Here is a 17,806-nt window from a genome sequence, read left to right as displayed (position 1 = left end):
TTTAGAAAACAAATTTAAATGCAGAGGTCCAAAGTGTAATTCAGGAGCTTTTCATTGTCATACCCTCTCTAAAAAAAATCTTTTCCACTTCTTAAGGTTTAGATGCCTTTGCACTTAAGTAGTTAATTGAATCATAGGCATTCTAGTTGCCCACAATTATTATAACAACGATAATTATTGTAACGAATCTCCTTGCTTGATGGAAATTGTTTTTCCATATGCACAAACACCAATAACTTCAAAGACCCTGCTCAAGAAGTTACTGACCAGGTAATGCCTGTTAAATAAAACCTGCTTTAGGGAACCATAGTTACAATTGTCAGCGTTATTATTCAAAATGTACTTGTAAATAAAGAGGAAAGGGTATGCCATGCTGCCTTTCAAGAAATCCTTTCCTTTTAAAATCCTCTGATACCCCTCCCCCACCACAGACTTTGACCTGTTTGGACCTACAGCTTGCATGAAATAAAAGCTTCTCGCACTATCTATAATTGATGTTACTAAAACGATTGTTATCACTAGTATTACATATGTTACTACAGTGGATTATAGGAATACCAGCGAGCAGTCACGTACTCCTCCCTGAGAAAGCCTTTAAACAAAGCAAATTCAAATATTTTTGCTAATTCCACACTTCAAAACTCAAGGCCGTCCTCACATGAACGAATCAGATCTTCTGGGCGATGCGTACTGACTGGTGTGTGAAAAACGCATACGAAATCACTGAAATAATGAATGAATAAAAATTGATTAACTGACCAACATTCTCCTGAAAATGCTAAATTTCGTATTCTGATGTATGGGGTCATTCAGTGTACAGCTCTTGGATAAGGTTTTTAACATAAGACTAGGCTTTCAAACCTCTTAAATTTGATAATTCGGGGACAGTTTTCGGAATATTACCGTCCAGAAATGTATGTGTCCTTAGAAAGAAGCCTTAGAATTAGAAAAGTCTTAGAATAGCCTTAGAAAGAAGAAAATTGCAAGATATTTCCAAAGCCTTATCTAATAAAAGTGTTTTAAGCCTTTGTCCAAAATATTTAATGTTAAAAGACATAATTTGATCTACTATTTTTGCAGCAGCCCTGACAATAGTTATCATATCAGGGTAATTTATCAAGAAAACAAAAACTATTGTCATGACTGATACCAGACTAAATTCAATCGTTTTTGACAAGGAAAAGAAGAATCGAACAATAAAATGAAAACTTTGACAAGCTGTCATGAAAATTTATTCTGCATTTGGGGGGGGGGGCACTAGTTGATTTCAGGCAAAGAGCTCGCGGTAGCTAAATGTTTCAGTCACTGTCGTCATGTTAGGAGTAATACAAATTGAGCTTTGAATGCTATCTGGTGGCTCATGAGTTTAAATTTCCTCTTTTTTAAGAACGTAGATGGCACTAATGTAAAGTATAATTAATTTAGATCATATTACAGCTTTCTTGTTCTCTATTGTTATGTTAAGGAGCATGCGAAAACGTGGACAGTTCAATTTTGATAACTTACATCATCGTAGTAGAGAAAAATTTCTAAAATCACAAATAAAGCCAAATAGGAATGAAGCTCTTTGGCAGCTATTGTGGCGATGACTGTGCCTTCCCTAATCCCTTGATGTGAAACTATGATCAACAAGATCTAATGGACAACTTGTAAGAAAAAAAAATTGTGACTTAATAATTCTTCAATAATGGAACTAGCTAAAAAATATCACATTGGTATGGATCAGTTTTAGAAGGCCAGACAATTAGTTCTATTCTAGGATTAAAACAGATAGCTAATAGTTTTCTTGTCTGATATGCATTCCATAATTGGTTCAGATGCTCGGATCTTTTTAATTATTGGAATTTTCCCTCTTATTTAGTGTTTTTTGAACAATTCGTCTTGTGATTTAAAGTTTTCTTCGGCCGGTAATGATCTTAAAGAATATAATACATAATTCCTTGGATTGTCCATACCAGGCATATTAGCTGTTCTACAGACAACCCTTACGAGGTGAAAGGACCTACAAGATGATATGTATACCTTGCTTCATGGGAGAACAAGCATATCGTAGAAAAAATAGTCAAATGTGATAGTCACAACACCTATATGTGACTATAATGAGCCTTAATTTTACCTCTTGTTTCTCTTTTTTAGGACGGTCTTTATGAATGCATTTTATGTGCTTGTTGCAGTACAGCGTGCCCATCCTACTGGTGGAACGGAGATAAGTATCTTGGACCAGCAGTTTTGATGCAGGTAATATTTAATTATTATTTTATCATAATAATCAGCAAATTTGGCTGAACAGTATAGAGGGATAGCCTAGTTTTTCATCGTACAAGTTAAGATTTTTCTTGGTAAAATACTAAGTTTAACTTATTTGAAAAATCCTCAAACACTTTGCTTAAATAACTCTTGCTGGGAGTCAGACGATGTACTTTCATGTCTAAAACTAAAGGGCCATTGTAACTTATAGAGGGGGGGAATAACTGGATCGAAGTTCAGATCTTAAAAACCCTTTGTTTCTTCATCCCGGGTGGATGAGCTTACAGTCACGCCACTGATCCCTACGCCAAAGTCAGGACTTGGGTCTTGGGATACTGGGATTTGAACCCGTATCCCGAGGATTGCTAGTCTTGTGTGCCATCTACATAGCTAGGGTGTGTCTAAAGAACATTGGAATGACTCTTGACGACTATTTTGTTTGATCAGCTGCATCTTCTCCAGTGATCTTTGTCCAGTATTTGTTCCATCTTCAACCATGTCCCCGGAATCTCTTTCCTGGCTGTAGATCTTTTTATCCTCCAGAATATTTCCTTCGTAAATATATCCATGATTATCCTAAGAATTGTTTTCTTATCCAGTCAAGTTCAATCTTTTATTCATCATCATTCAATGAATAATTATAATAAAACCAAACAGAAGGGAGATGCAGAATGGGGTGTGTGAATGGGTGTGAAACAAGCTTCTCTGAAAGCACTTTCACAATGTCATTTCAAAAAATTTGGAGGCATAAAAATGAAAATTGCAGCGCTTCATGGCTTACTGAAAACTCTTCATTTTAAAGTACATACGATTAAGTGAGTACTTCATTAGTATATTTAAAATGATATTGATATATTAGAAAATTTATTTATTTATATATAAGCAAATTTGTACATTAATATATAAACAAATTTTCATGTTAATAATAAATTTTAATATATTTAATTGGTTTTTTACTTTTGTATTTTATTTAGTTATTCATTTAATACAAGTTTAGATATAAATATTTTTTAAAGCAGATAAGATTAAATGATTACTTCATTAGTATATATTCAAAATCAAAATTATAATTAGTATATACATTTGATTTGACAAATTAGGGGGAGAATTTTTTAGTATCTTTCTTCAATTGTACATTCTATTGATGACTCAAGTTGAAGAATTGCCAACTAAACATTATGAATCCTAAATGCTTTCTGTTGATGCGTTCATTAAAATGATCATAAGACGATTGTGTGTTTTCCTGAAATGCCCTATTCACGTTTTGGAGAGCCGTTGAAGGGTCAATCTACCGGTGTTTACGAAATCGACAAAGAGTCAAGAATTGTTACAGGGATAGAAAAGGGAGTACATACAAGTTATTCTTACGCTAACAAAATAATGTATCCCAAAGAGACTTGCCATTCATATGTAGAAAGAATAATAATTAATATTTCATAATTATTAAATATTTACTCAAACGAAATTTCAGATTCATTAAGAGGTTCCTGAATTCTGATCCTCTTCCTATGCCCAACGTATTTAAAAGAGTTTGATTTCATTGGCTAAGATATTAATTTTACTTTGTAATTGACAATGTTGGAAACATGAACAATAGGATTAGCAGCAAGGTTGATAAAGCGTGAAAACAAGAGTTTAAAAAGGAACGAAGGTTATGAAAAGAAATGAAATTAAACATTAAAGTGGACTGCAGATTAAAAAGTCCTATGACTGATTTATTTTCCAAAAAAATGATTATCGTGAGAGATATGGAAAGTAGGAATGGCTGACGAATCGACGATTCATTTTTTTTTTGGGGGGGGGGGGAAGGGGCGGGGCAAAGCTTTGAAATCGCATCAAAAATGTGTGTATATGCATTTTTTTTACGTTTTTTAAGTCCGACAAAAAATTCGGGACCTGGTTTAACTAGGTCCCGAATTTAGAAATTCGGGACTATATATCTTACCTATATTAATTCCAATCATTGCTTACTCATGTTAATCTTAATCAGAATAATTGCAATCATTAATAGTTGCAATAGTTAATCTTAAATCATCCCAAAATTGCCCTAAGCGAAGTTTATCTTTAGGATGAGTGGGGTGGGGAGGCATAAAATATACTTATTGACAATCTAATGACAACTATCATTCTCGGTTTTATTTGATATACTTAAATATATTCTGTATATACTTTGTTCTCATTTCCCATTACGCTATTTCGCATTATTTCATTTAATAATATACTATGTTTTCGTTTCCTAGTATGCAAATGAAATTAATGATTATAAGACGGTTCTAAAGTAGGTATGGTGTGCATCCAAATCTTTCCCGTCTCACTTAAATAAAGTACTGCTAATGATGACAAGCGTGATTCAATGAGAGCCGGGCAGCCTTTAGAATACTAACGTCGTCCTTGAACAGTTATAATTTGTACCGTAACTGAATAAATTTATTTTTATGATTTGCTATGCGCTTACAAAAAATGCTATATACTATACGTATTCTTGTACTATATACTTTCATTTTAGAACTGTTTTCTACATTTTTGTGCATTTGAAAATAGATCGATTTTGTTTCAGCTTTAAATTCATTTTTTTAAGATCCAGGTTTTAAAATAGGAGACCTAACTCCTTGCCATTATTATGAGAGCAGCATATATATATATATATATATATATATATATATATATATATATATATATACGTGTGTATATATATGTAATATACTCAAACACTTCCGTCCAGTAAGTTAATTTTATGCATTATTGCTGGTTTTTTAAGTTATTTTTAGCATTAGTGTTAAATTAAATAATAATTAACCTTAATTCTCTTCAGTACCATCATAATGATTGAAGTTATAATACTCTTCTTCAATTGTATTCTTCACGATATTAAGGGTAAATTTTGTATGTAAAAACTATTCATTCATTTTTTTTTTCATCAAAATTATTTTTCTTCCTGCAATTTGTTAGTTTTTTCAAATTTAGTTTCACGAAATTCTACAATTCTGGATGATGAAAGTCAACTACTCCTTTCGGTGACCAAACTTGTAATAGATTCCTCCCTTGTCCCTTTAAGTTTACAAATAAAATTTAATTTTTTTAAACAAATTTTGAGCTTACTATGGATATTCTTTTCATGCTTAGGGCCATATAGGTAATGTTGCCTAAGTTTTCTAAATAGATGGCAAGAAAATAGAAATTAATTTATGGTCTAATAATCGCCCAGATATTTTATTTATATATATATATATATATATATATATATATATATATATATATATATATATATATATATATATATATTTTTGTACACTAGATTACTCTTGTTGAAGGAACTTGGGCCTCTAAGTTTCAAATTGATGAAGAATAAAAAGTTTGTTGGTTCATATATATATATATATATATATATATATATATATATATATATATATATATATATATATATTATTGTTATTAAATTATATATTTGGAATATGTAAATTACATATGTTATATAATGTATATAAAAATTATTTCTTGGACTGTGTATATTTTCTGGTAATATATGCCCAAAAAAGCTGGAGTTTGAATAGAAGGGTTGAAAGGTTTGAAGGCTAGAGTTTGAACAAAATCTTGGACGCTTTAACATGGACGTAATAGAACTATTTTAGCCAGCGATTGTGCAGCATAGCGTTGTAGAAATAGACAACTAAAAAAATCTGTTAATTTTGTATCCTTTAAGTTTTGTTAAAATGCTTTTAAAGTAGATGCAAAATTTCTGTGTATCTATCTAGAATTTTTCTGTAAAAATTGTCTTCCTTTATTTCTGGATTTTAAAATTGGATTGCTACATGAAAAAAAAAAAGAAAAAAAACGTACACTCAAGACCGATTTTGTCAGTGGTAACACTTGATCTTGTATATTTAATGTAGTTTAAAGCATAGTTTAAAAAGATTAATAAATTAGAAAAAAACTCATACTTTGTTTATGAGTTTTTAGGTAATGTTAGATGACGTTATTTTAGTTTTTATTTATTGGAGGCGACTGATTTGTCTTACAAATTTCCAATGTAATGGTGCCCTTGTAATAAACTAATAATATATTATGTATATTAGTTTTATTTATTATGTGTATTTGTATTATTAGTTTATATATTAGTTTTAGTATTCTTGAACGGAAAGTTTGCAATTACAGGCTTATAGATGGATTATTGACTCCCGTGACGAAAAATCTGCCGAACGTCTTGAGAGACTCCGAGACCCCTTCTCAGTCTACAGATGTCACACCATTATGAACTGCACAAAAACGTGCCCCAAAGTAAGTCCATATCCCAAAATTAAGTCCAGAATAAGTCCTTTTTATGAACTGCAAAAAAAAACGCACCCCAAAGTAAGTCCATATCCGAGAAACGGAGTTGATATTTTGTATGGAGGTGTTTATCAGAATCAATAACCGTTTTTTTTTTTTTTAGAACTGATGGAATTTACAGACTTCCCGATTCTTTAAACAATTCTATATTAAGGCTCTGTTTACAATAAAAGTGATATTATGAAGTACAAAAGGCAGTGTTTGAAATCCATCATTGAAATCAATTCATCAATTGAAATCAAATCATTGAATCAATCCATCATGAAATCCATCATTGAAATCAATCATTGAAATCATCAATTGAAATCTATTGTGTAAACTGATCAAGTGGTAGCTTTCAAATCTATATGCTTTTTGTCTGAAAAACTTCTCATATTATGTGTGTAAAAAATTATGGAAAATAGGGGATCCGATTTTTGATGAAAAAAAATCAATATGTAGTTGTGATGTTTTTGGTAATAGTGGGTGTCAAATAACAAAACATTTGTGAAAAATTAGGCTTACTGACTTACTAAAAATCTTTTGGTCATATCTTGACTGCCAAAAAAATTTGGACTATATATTTGCCCATTAGGAGGGGGGTGGAGGTAAAGTATAGCGGGTCTGCATGCCTAATGTGTTAGATGCAATTTTTGTCCATAATATGTAGTAAGAGTTGTTTTCAAGCTTCACACTGTCCAAATACTTTACCCTCCCCCATCCCATGCGCAAATACATAGCCCAAATTATATATTTTCCATCTATTCTGTCGCTTCACTTTGTCCTGTCATACGCTAAGCTGAAAAAGAATAACGAAAAAAAACGGTTGTATAATGCGTCAATGAATGAACAACTTGAGCGGTAGGGCGTTTATCATATAAGTACCAAATCCTACTTTGGGCAAACACATAATCCTTAGCAACAGTGAAAAAACGAAAACATCTATAGGTCCTTTTCTGGTCTTCTACAAAATTAACACAATGTAATGTAAGGTCTTTTGAGCTCCCACACAGGGTTGCCAAGTGGCGACGTCTAAAAAGAGCGCAAATCAAGGCCAAAAAAGTGATTAGCTAAAAACCTAAAAATGCATTGAACGAAAAATTTAATTTTTGTTTTCCTTTGAAGGTTTAGTTGTCTTTGGAAATCAACGAACTGGTAATATCTGAAATTTTTCGGACAAAAAGTATTTTCAAGTTTAACTAATTTGTTTTACTTATTTATTTTACTCTTCACCGTGACAACACTGCTAAATAGTGACACTTCCCTAAAAACTTCATAACATAAAAAGAACCAAAGGAGAAATTTTAAAAAAGTTTTTGTTTTGTTATCCTCGGTACTTAAACATTGTAACATGGGCTCTCAACTAACAGTAATTTTAAGAATACTTTGCAACACTCAGTAAAGAAACATTAGCAACCTTCATTTTTTGCGGGTTGGCGAAGACATGCGCATAGCACAGAGGGTGCAGGCTGTTTTGTATTTTATATTTTTCTTTTCTATTGTTCAACATTTTTTCAACTTGGCATTAGCAATGCTGAGAACATCATCAAAAGCTCCCCCGGACCCTACCCCGGTAACTCCGAAAATAATACAACAGTCCACAGTCAAATTATTCAGTAAGTACACTTGAAAAATCAACATTATTGGAAGTCACCATGATTGACTGGCCGGTTTGTAAAATTTACACACCCGCAAAATGTAAAATTTAATGTGACTATCAATGACAAAAACGACTTTCAAGAATCCCTTTCAAGGTGCTCCAAAAAAGAAAAAAAAATCTTTTCAATCAAAAATAACTTCACCCACCAATACCTCTCAACGGTTCTTTCTTTTTTCTTAAGAACATCGATGTACAATTCTGATCATCTTTACTATTTCTGTGATGACATATAAATTAAAGCACCAAGAACAGTGCAAAAAAAAATCTGCTTCCAAATTAAACAAAAAAATGTGGATAAAAAATCAGCAAAAAAATAAGGTAAAAACTTACGGCGCAAAATAGCTTAAGGTGTATCTCTCCTTTAAAGGTGTAGATGTCTCTGGAACCAATATAATTCTTTGTTGAATAGACCTTAGCAGGGATAGACCTAAGTGGAATAAGTTGGAAGAGACCTAAGCAGGGTTTATGTACTTCGTACTTTAAGAATGTATTTTTCTAAAGAAAATATACCCAATATTTGGATTTTTTGCTTTTTTTCAACTGAAGATAAATCAAGTGTATGTTACAATATTAATAATTGTCTCCTCTTGACGGAGGTCAACACTGTTTAAATTGTTGTAGTTTTGTTATTGTTTAAATTGTTATTGTTTATTGTTTTGTTATTTGTTTATTGTTTTGTTATTGTTTGTTATTGTTTTGTTTTTTGTTATTGTTCAAAATTGTTATTGCATTATTACATTTTTTGTCTGTATTTAATATAATATTACTATAATAATTTTATACAATTCTTAAACTTTTGCATTGAAAATAATTATTTATTGTGTATTTCATTTAATCTGGAATGTGAAATTTATGATTTCTGTTAACATTGAAGACTAAATTAATATTCTAGTCGGCAATTTTTTTGCAGTTTTTTTTTAAATAGTAAAGAACATAGAATAATAATTAATTGATTTATTTAATATTCATTAAATAATAATTAATTATTTTTTTTAAACATTTCGAAATTCATTTTTAAAAATGTTCTTTCAGGCATGAACAGTAGACAATTTTCAAAGGATCTTAACTCTTTTTTGTTTAGTATGCTGCTGGTTCAAAAATATGCATGATGGCTAACTTGATGCATTTATTGATGTACTTTGATAGATTGATATAATTAATATATTTATTTTTAGGATTCCAAAGTTCACTAGCTTTTTATAACTGTGGGTTTTCCACTTTTCCTGTCTTTTTTGTTATCTTACTCTAAGGTCAACTTCTATGCCTTTAAATTTGACTGTTGTGTGTTCTTTCTCACTTTGAAAATCTATTTCTGCAAATGTGTTCTTTTTATGTTTTTTTTTTTCTAGTCTTTTGATTTCTTTTTCACTGTTATATCTGATTGTTGTCTCTTTGTTAGTTTTTTTTACTCCATTGCTATCTTTTTTAATTCTGTATCTTTCTTCTATATCTCTCTTTCTTGTAATTTCTGTATTTGGTTCTGACATTTGAATTACGCTTCGCCAGTTGGAGTTGCCTCTTGGGAAAAGAGGAATCGTGGCTTTATCAAGTATTGCGTCACTTCTGTTTCAATTCAGAATTAGTCGATTCAGAATTTCCGGTTGCAGTAGCATTAAATGATATATTATGACTTACCTAAACACAAGGAGAGGAAAAAGCGTTAGAATTTTGATTTATCTTCTTCAGGTAAAGTTTGAAAAAGATTTTATATTTGGGCCTAACAATAAAATTCTTGAAGTATGTTGAATCACGCTTCGCCAGTTGGAGTTGCCTCTTGGGAAGAGGAATCGTGGCTTTATCAAGTATTGCGTCACTTCTGTTTCGATTTAGAATTGATCGATTCAGAATTTCGGGTTGCAGTAGCATTAAATGATATATTATGGCTTACCTAAGCACAAGGAGAGGAAAAGCGATAGAATTTTGATTTATCTTCTTCAGGTAAAGTTTGAAAAAGATTTTATATTTGGGCCTAACAATAAAATTCTTGAAGTATGTTGAATCACGCTTCGCCAGTTGGAGTTGCCTCTTGGGAAAAGAGGAATCGTGGCTTTATCAAGTATTGCGTCACTTCTGTTTCGATTCAGAATTGATCGGTTCAGAATTTCGGGTTGCAGTAGCATTAAATGATATATTATGGCTTACCTAAGCACAAGGAGAGGAAAAGCGATAGAATTCTGATTTATCTTCTTCAGGTAAAGTTTGAAAAAGACTTTATATTTGGGCCTTACAATAAAATTCTTGAAGTATGTTGAATCACGCTTCGCCAGTTGGAGTTGCCTCTTGGGAAAAGAGGAATCGTGGCTTTATCAAGTATTGCGTCACTTCTGTATCGATTCAGAATTGATCGATTCAGAATTTCGGGTTGCAGTAGCATTAAATGATACATTATGACTTACCTAAACACGAGGAGAGGAAAAAGCGATAGAATTTTGATTTATCTTCTTCCAGTAAAATTTGAAAAACTTTATATTTGGGCCTAACAATAAAATTCTTGAAGTATGTTGAATCACGCTTCACCAGTTGGAGTTGCCTCTTGAGAAAAGAGGGGTCGTGGCTTTATCAAGTATTGCGTCAATTCTGTGTTCTATGAATACAAAACCTGGATTTTTTTCTCATTCCGATTTTTTCTTTCACATGGGCATCCTTTACAGTTATGTACACCACTTTTCTTTCTTTTATTTCTGAATTGAATAATTTAAAGTGATTACTGTTTTCGTTCATTTGTTATAGCAATAAATTTTTACCGTTAAGATTAATGCCGACTATGACTCTACCTTTATGCCGTTATGTATTCTTCTTTTTATGTTTTATTTCTAGTCTTTTGATTCTTTTTTCCTGTTATACCTGATCGCTGTCTCTTTGTTGGTTTTATTTTTGTTGTTACTCCATTACTATCTTTTTTTAATTCTGTATCTTTCTTCTATATCTCTTTCTTGTAATTTCCATATTTGCTTAAAGTTTGGTTCTGACAGATGAATTACACTTCGCCAGTCGGAGGTGCCTCTTGGGAAAAGAGGTAGTGGCTTTATCAAGTACTGCGTCACTTCTGTTTTCGATTGAGAATTGAAAATTTCTGTCTTGAAATAACAGTAACTTCTTTTTAAAGCTAATTTCTCAAATTTGAAAAAGTTTTCAATTCTTCGTGAAGAAATTTTTTAGAAATGTTTGGTTTTCATTGACAAAATGACCTTTTGAAGTGGCTGAGTAATAATGAAAAAGCCCTTATATAAATGTTTTCTAACACAAAAGCTCATCACAATTCTTTTAACAGATGTTGTTTGTAACCCCTATCCCAAAGAAAATGTATGATTAATTTTTCACAAGTGAACATATACTTTGCTCGACCTTCTGTTAGGTTCCTAATCTTATTCGCTAAATGTCCTGCTTTATGCTTATTACATTGAGAAGATTATATTAAATCCATTATTGCAAAAAATGGACTTTTTTTTATGACGCTGCAACCATGATTAGACAGTATATGCAGAACTGGCTTCCTCCTCCTAGGAGTTAGGTTTATTTTTAACCAATAATGTACGGAATATAACAACTTTTTTTCAAAATTTCAGTACAGTGAAAATTTGTCACTTTTTAAAAAAGGTTCAAATACATCCAAATATTAATGTAATGCCATTTCATCATAATGTCGTATTTCCAGTTTATGAAAAAGAATTAATTTGCATAGCCTAATTTGCATTCTCGCTTTTCCAAAAACAATCTGCAAAATTTTCACGCTTCTAGCTTGAATATTTTAGTCCCAAATCATTGGAAAGACATGAAGATACATAGACCAACAGAAACACACTGATTTTATATACCGTGTATATAGACTAGCTCAACTCCGCACAGATATACTGACTCTATTTTTTGAGAAGACTCGCGAATTTCACTTTGAATCAGATTTACGAGTCAGTGTTTTGCTTTTGACCAAACATACAAGCCGAAATTTCGCCTTTAATTGTTCATACTAGGAAGGATTTCACTTTTAGTCAGATTTTATAGCCAACATTACGCTTTTAGTTAGATCTACGAGCCAGAATTTTGTATGAACGTCGCTTGATCGTTCTCAAATTGATTCACCGCTTTCTATCAGAATCTATAGTTACCATTTTAAGGGTTCGACTGACCAGCTGGGTATGAAGACAAATTTACCGCCTTCTTTCTGAACTTTGCTATCCAAAAGTCTATAGGCTCAGTGTTCATCATTTTAAAGTTGGAAATTCAATATTACTATTACTGATTTTTTTTTTTCTTAATTAGGGTTTGAACCCAGGAAAAGCTATAGCCGAAGTGAAGAAGCTTCTTGCTGGTTTCGCAACAAAGAACAAATCCGAAATGGAATCCGATGCTCTCCAAAAAGCCGCCGCTTAAGAATATTTACTTTTCACAAGTGTTCGGATAGGCACAGTAGGCCTAAACTAGACGTTGAAATATTACTTTCTTATTCTTTAACCAGTCCAGTAGTAGTGACTTTTGTCTTTGAAATTTGATGTTAATAAAAAAAAACGGAGAGAGGGTATACAAATATTTTTGTTATCCATTAAAACGAATAAAAGTCTGTTTTAAATTCCCAGTCTTTGAGAAAACGAGGGTTTAATAAAATTTTTAAGGTATATCCTGGTCTAAAAGCATGTTCACATTTGGCGTTTTCAGGAAAAGTGGGCAGAATATCTTGGAATATCAACCAATCAAGATGCATCCGAGAAGGGTCGTTTACATCATACCCCATCAAGGAACGAATTGGTCCAGATTTCCGGTCAAATTTTTAGAAAACGCCAAATGTAGACAACTTCTAAGGATCCTATAGTCAGGAAGACAGGAATATGATAGATATTGTGAGGTTGTTGAAAGTAGTCTTATAGGGGCCGTAGGTGACCCAAGCCCATTAGGCCGTAGCCCTAAATTATAAGTCAAAATACTACAAAAGTTATTTCTTAATGGTCAGAAGAGACTTCAAGGGTAATGGCCAAAGAGTATGGTCCATTTACAAGAGTGTAAACTAGCGCCAGTGTCATTGAACATCCCCAGCGCCATCCGGCATTTGTTGTTTCTCGGTATTTTTTCAGTATAATAATAAAACAAAATTAGAGTAATTGGTAAAATTAGTTTAAGAAGCATTTCATCTCAATTTTACAATTTCATATACAAGCAGATGGCGAGGTGATTGATCTCATAGTACCGAGAATGGTAACTGACAGACATTGAGTTCTAATCCTGTCATTTGAGTTACTCGTAATAACTCATGCCATGAGCCTATATTTCGAAATTTATTTTCTGTGGATTTGGCCTATTTCAACATTCTGATTAGTGACCGTAGTTGTAGTTTGGTGTTCCATTGACAACATATTTTTTTCGTATCTGCTTTCTAGTACAACCATTGAATGATTGACCACTAGTGAATATAAAGTAGCGGTGAATAGACCGGAACACGATTATCAAATTTCTACCTCCTAGAAAATCTACGAAAGGAGTACAGCATCCTTGCAGTTGAAATAGGAAGTTTCCCCTAATTCCAAGGATCAGAGCACCTTTGGAGCCAGTCAAAATTTCAACTTCTTGGTCTTCTTCTTCGTTGGTACCTCATGCCCCATAATGCCAAGCAGAGATGAATCCACTGCACTACCCCCACCGTTAGAACTCTAGATTATTTCCGGGAGCTTAGTAGCTGGAATATGTTCTGTTTGGGCTAGAGACTGTTGGCCCAAACACTGTTGGATTTGTGCTTATTTGTGAATGCAGTGTATAATTTACAATGTTTCTGTTATTTTACAACAGGTTTCAGTTTGTTTTTCAATTCATTTCTAAGTGAAGCCCTTTTTATTAAGGATAAAAGTCGTTTCATACATGAATTTTCCATCAAAGTCCTATTCCAAGGAAGCGTAGACTTCGCTGATAAATATTGCCAACCATACTGAGAACGGAGTTTTTAAAATAAACAATCTTTTGGTCATATCTTGACTGCCAAAAAATTTTGGGCTATATATTTGCACATTAGGAGGGGGTGGAGGTAAAGTATAGCGGGTCTGCATGCCGAATATGTTAGATGCAATTTTTTTCCATAATATGTAGTAAGAATTGTTTTCAAGCTTCACACTGTCCAAATACTTTACCCCCCCCCCCCTCCCATGCGCAAATACATAGCCCAAATTATATATTTTCCATCTATTCTGTCACTTCTCATTGTCCTGTCATACGCTAAGCTGAAAAAGAATAAGGAAAAAAACGGTTGCATAATGCGTCAATGAATGAACAACTTGAGCGGTAGGGCGTTTATCATATAAGTACCAAATCCTACTTTGGGCAAACACATAATCCTTAGTAACAGTGAAAAAACGAAAACATCTATAGGTCCTTTTCTGGTCTTCTAAAAATTAACACAATGTAATATAAGGTCTTTTGAGCTCCCACACAGGGTTGCCAAGTGGCGACGTCTAAAAAGAGCGCAAATCAAGGCCAAAAAAGTGATTTTTGCTCAAAAAGAGTGCAATTTTCCCCTTCTGGCTCAGAAAAAGAGTGATTCAGAAGTGTGGCAACCCTGTTCCTTGGGTTAAATGCACTTTGACGAATATGTCAACTACTGACGTTTCAAGCAAATGAAAACTGACACTTCAAAAGTGTGATTTTCACTTTTCCGTATCCCCTCTGAGGTAAAAAAAGAGTACATTTCACATGAAAAGTGTTCAATTTGGCAACCCTGATCCCACAATCAAACTGTGGGGTTCTTTTTTTCTTATACGTGGTAGTCCTTTCCGAAAAATAAGAACAAATTATTAATAGTGAACCAACAAAAAATCATGAACGCCATCTAGCTTAGACTAGTGTTTCCTCTTATTTTCAGGCTTCTTAATTGTGTTTTTCTTATAAAGTGAGAACAGGCACTGGTACTTGTTAATTATTCAGAACACACCCAATAAGTGAAGCAAGGTTAATCTAAATGAACTTTACCAAAATATGATGAAAATACAATACTTTATTAACAAAATTATGGGAACTAAAGCAGAAAATGATGGAAAGCGGGCCACCCAAAACACATTATACTAAATACCTAATCTAATTAAAATATACCTACAACGTATTTTCCACTGAGCCTGAGCTAATTGTCTCCAAATACAGTATAGCGAAAACGCTTTTTGACCAGTACTGGTCATAAGGAGACATTTTAAGAAAACAATTCTTACTTCATCAAATATGTTTATTTTTCACAATATTGTTAAAAATAATGGTATTTTTTGCGTTATATGGGCCTTTACAAGGAAACTAGTCATGAAAAACCCGCCCGACGGGTTAACCGCTCTAGAGTAAAGCAATGCAAAGCATGGTTTTCATTGCGTTTACGATATTTAAACTGTTGTTTTTTGTAGTTTGGGGGGGAAAGGTACCTAGGTTATGTTAGGTTACGTATTTAATATATGCTATGATTCCCCCCCCCCCCTAATGTACAAATATATAGCCCAAATTTGTTTATAAACTATTACACATTCATCCGATCTTATTTTATTTCATTAGCATTAACCAAACTTGACTTTTTAGAAAGGCCCATATAATGCAACAGTACAAAAATAATTATACAACAGTGAAAATAGTGATGATAAAGGTGCTTCCCCTGGAAAATATGTTAACTAGGATCATTATGCATATTATGAAGCAAGAATTGTTTTCTTAACATGTCTCCTTATGACCAGTACTGTTCCTAAATTTACACCTATCATTGCACTGAAAAATACCAAGAAACCGCCATATACTAGATGGCACGTAGAAAAACTCGTCTTAAAAGTGCTGAAAAAATTGAGAATCAAATTTCATTTATTTCCTTATTCACAAAGAGGAACAATGTAAAAACACACCTTAAAATAACTTAAAGCACAATAAACTCCAATTTTCATACTCTTAGAGACTAAGGTAGGATGGGACGTTCACTCTGCAAAGTCAAACCAAATAAGTATCTATTGAATTCCTCCAACAGGACTAGAATCCTGAACCACATCCATCCTCTTTTCTCAAAAGCTATATTAATGTCTATACAATTAAAAAAATAGGTCTAAATTTCGGATTACACTTATTTCAACCCCCCAGAGGGTACGGTATACTTTGGCTTGCCAGTTGTGAACGGGATGTATCTGTACTTGATCATGTGCTGGAAGGAAAATAAAAATTATTTACTTATTATTAGCTATCATATTAAACACAGTAATTATAGTAAATAATAACAATAATTCATAGTAAATATAATTATATACAAGCAAAAATAGTAAATACTGTATATTTACCATTGTATAATTTATATAAAAACATAAAATTGTAAATATGATCAAAATAATACTAATAAATACTAGCTTTTCTAAACAGGAGTATTATAAGATACGACAACAGACGTTATTATTATTTTTGGAAAGCCCAGCTAATGTACACAATAGCGAGATATATCTGCTTAACAAAGGACTTGTTCTAAAAGCATGAATGTTCGTCAATTAGCTCTTTTATTATTGTTATTTTTTCTCAACATAATTTGTCTCCCGAATTGCTTTAAATGTTCACTTCTCAGTGACTGAAAAGAATGACTCTCAGATGAAGAGGCTCAATTTCAGCGGGTAACATCGTAGTGATTTGGCTGAGTAAGTCCCTATCTTCTGGGGAAAACTGAATAGGCTAAAATAGGCTCATATCCTATTTTTAAATAGGCTCATGGGCCTCTATTTTAAAGAAGAAGAAATCTCACAAGAAGATACCAAACTAGACAATGAGCCTATCCTGCGATAAGCATAAACACAAACCAGAGCTTGCGATCTTTTTTCTTGGGGGGGGGGGGAGTTTCACTGTTGCCCTCTGGAAATTTTTGATGCAACGCTGCAATAAACGCCTCAATGGTAATAAAAACTCTAAAAAAAAGAATTTTGATAACAATTATTACATCAAAAGATTGTTTTTTCTTATGCTGATTCTAAAAATATAAACTAACGAGCCTATGAAAACTTGCCTGGCTTTTAAAAGAGAGGAAACACCCCAAAAAGTCAAGCGAACCTAAATAAAAATAGCACATATCAAAATCAGCATACCAGATAACTCTACTGTAGCGATATAAGGCTCTTATCCACAACAATGTGGAATTTTGTTGTTTGTTTTTTGCTAGAAGAATGATAATCAATGTGTGTTTATTTGTTGTTTTTTCCCCCAGGGGGTGATCGTGTCGAACCAATGGTTGTGGAAGACCCAGAGGCGGTTCATTCGAAAGAAAATTGGAAGATCAAGTGCCCTTTTTAAGTGATCCGAAAGATTGGAAGGCAACTAGCCACCCTGTTACGCCTCCTTTTTTTCTCAGAGATATCCAATCAAGAGTTTGAGATAACCATTTGGCTCAGCACAGTTAAAAGGTCCAATAACTATACCTCTGGGAATGGCATGACCCCCTTTAGCCCCTGGGGATAGGGCTGTAAGTTGTGCAATTTGCCCATTTTTTACATGTAGTATTTGCTATTGGAAAATATACAGAAATTTTTCGGGTGGGAATTTTCTACGAAGGGGATTTTCACTGGGAAGGTAAGATTCCAGAGGAAGTTTTCCAAGAAAAATTATAAGGGGGGGTCCTCGCATCATTTGAAA

General features: G+C 32.8%; 2 protein-coding genes across 2 annotated transcripts in view; one reads left to right on the top strand and one right to left on the bottom strand.

Annotated features, from left to right (window-relative positions):
* Positions 1 to 12,776, top strand: part of LOC148955897 (succinate dehydrogenase [ubiquinone] iron-sulfur subunit, mitochondrial-like) — a 28,635-nt gene extending 15,859 nt beyond the window's left edge. The window contains exons 5-7 of the mRNA XM_089086111.1: positions 2,137 to 2,238; positions 6,400 to 6,522; positions 12,470 to 12,776. Of these exons, the coding sequence (XP_088942237.1) occupies positions 2,137 to 2,238; positions 6,400 to 6,522; positions 12,470 to 12,580 (336 nt within the window). The 3' untranslated portion in view covers positions 12,581 to 12,776. The remainder of the gene's footprint in view (positions 1 to 2,136; positions 2,239 to 6,399; positions 6,523 to 12,469) is intronic.
* Positions 12,777 to 15,994: 3,218 nt separating this feature from the next.
* The window catches only part of LOC148955896 (protein RER1), a 51,608-nt gene continuing 49,796 nt past the window's right edge, over positions 15,995 to 17,806 (bottom strand). The window contains exon 5 of the mRNA XM_089093010.1: positions 15,995 to 16,343. Coding sequence (XP_088949136.1) covers positions 16,266 to 16,343 — 78 coding nt within the window. The 3' untranslated portion in view covers positions 15,995 to 16,265. The remainder of the gene's footprint in view (positions 16,344 to 17,806) is intronic.

This window comes from Artemia sp. Qi Xiang Cuo, chromosome 1, assembly GCF_049724085.1.
Source record: "Artemia sp. Qi Xiang Cuo chromosome 1, ASM4972408v1, whole genome shotgun sequence".
NCBI lineage: Eukaryota > Metazoa > Arthropoda > Branchiopoda > Anostraca > Artemiidae > Artemia > Artemia sp. Qi Xiang Cuo.
The sequence above is the reverse complement of the archived record's forward strand: the minus strand, read 5'-3'. Positions and strand labels throughout refer to the sequence as shown.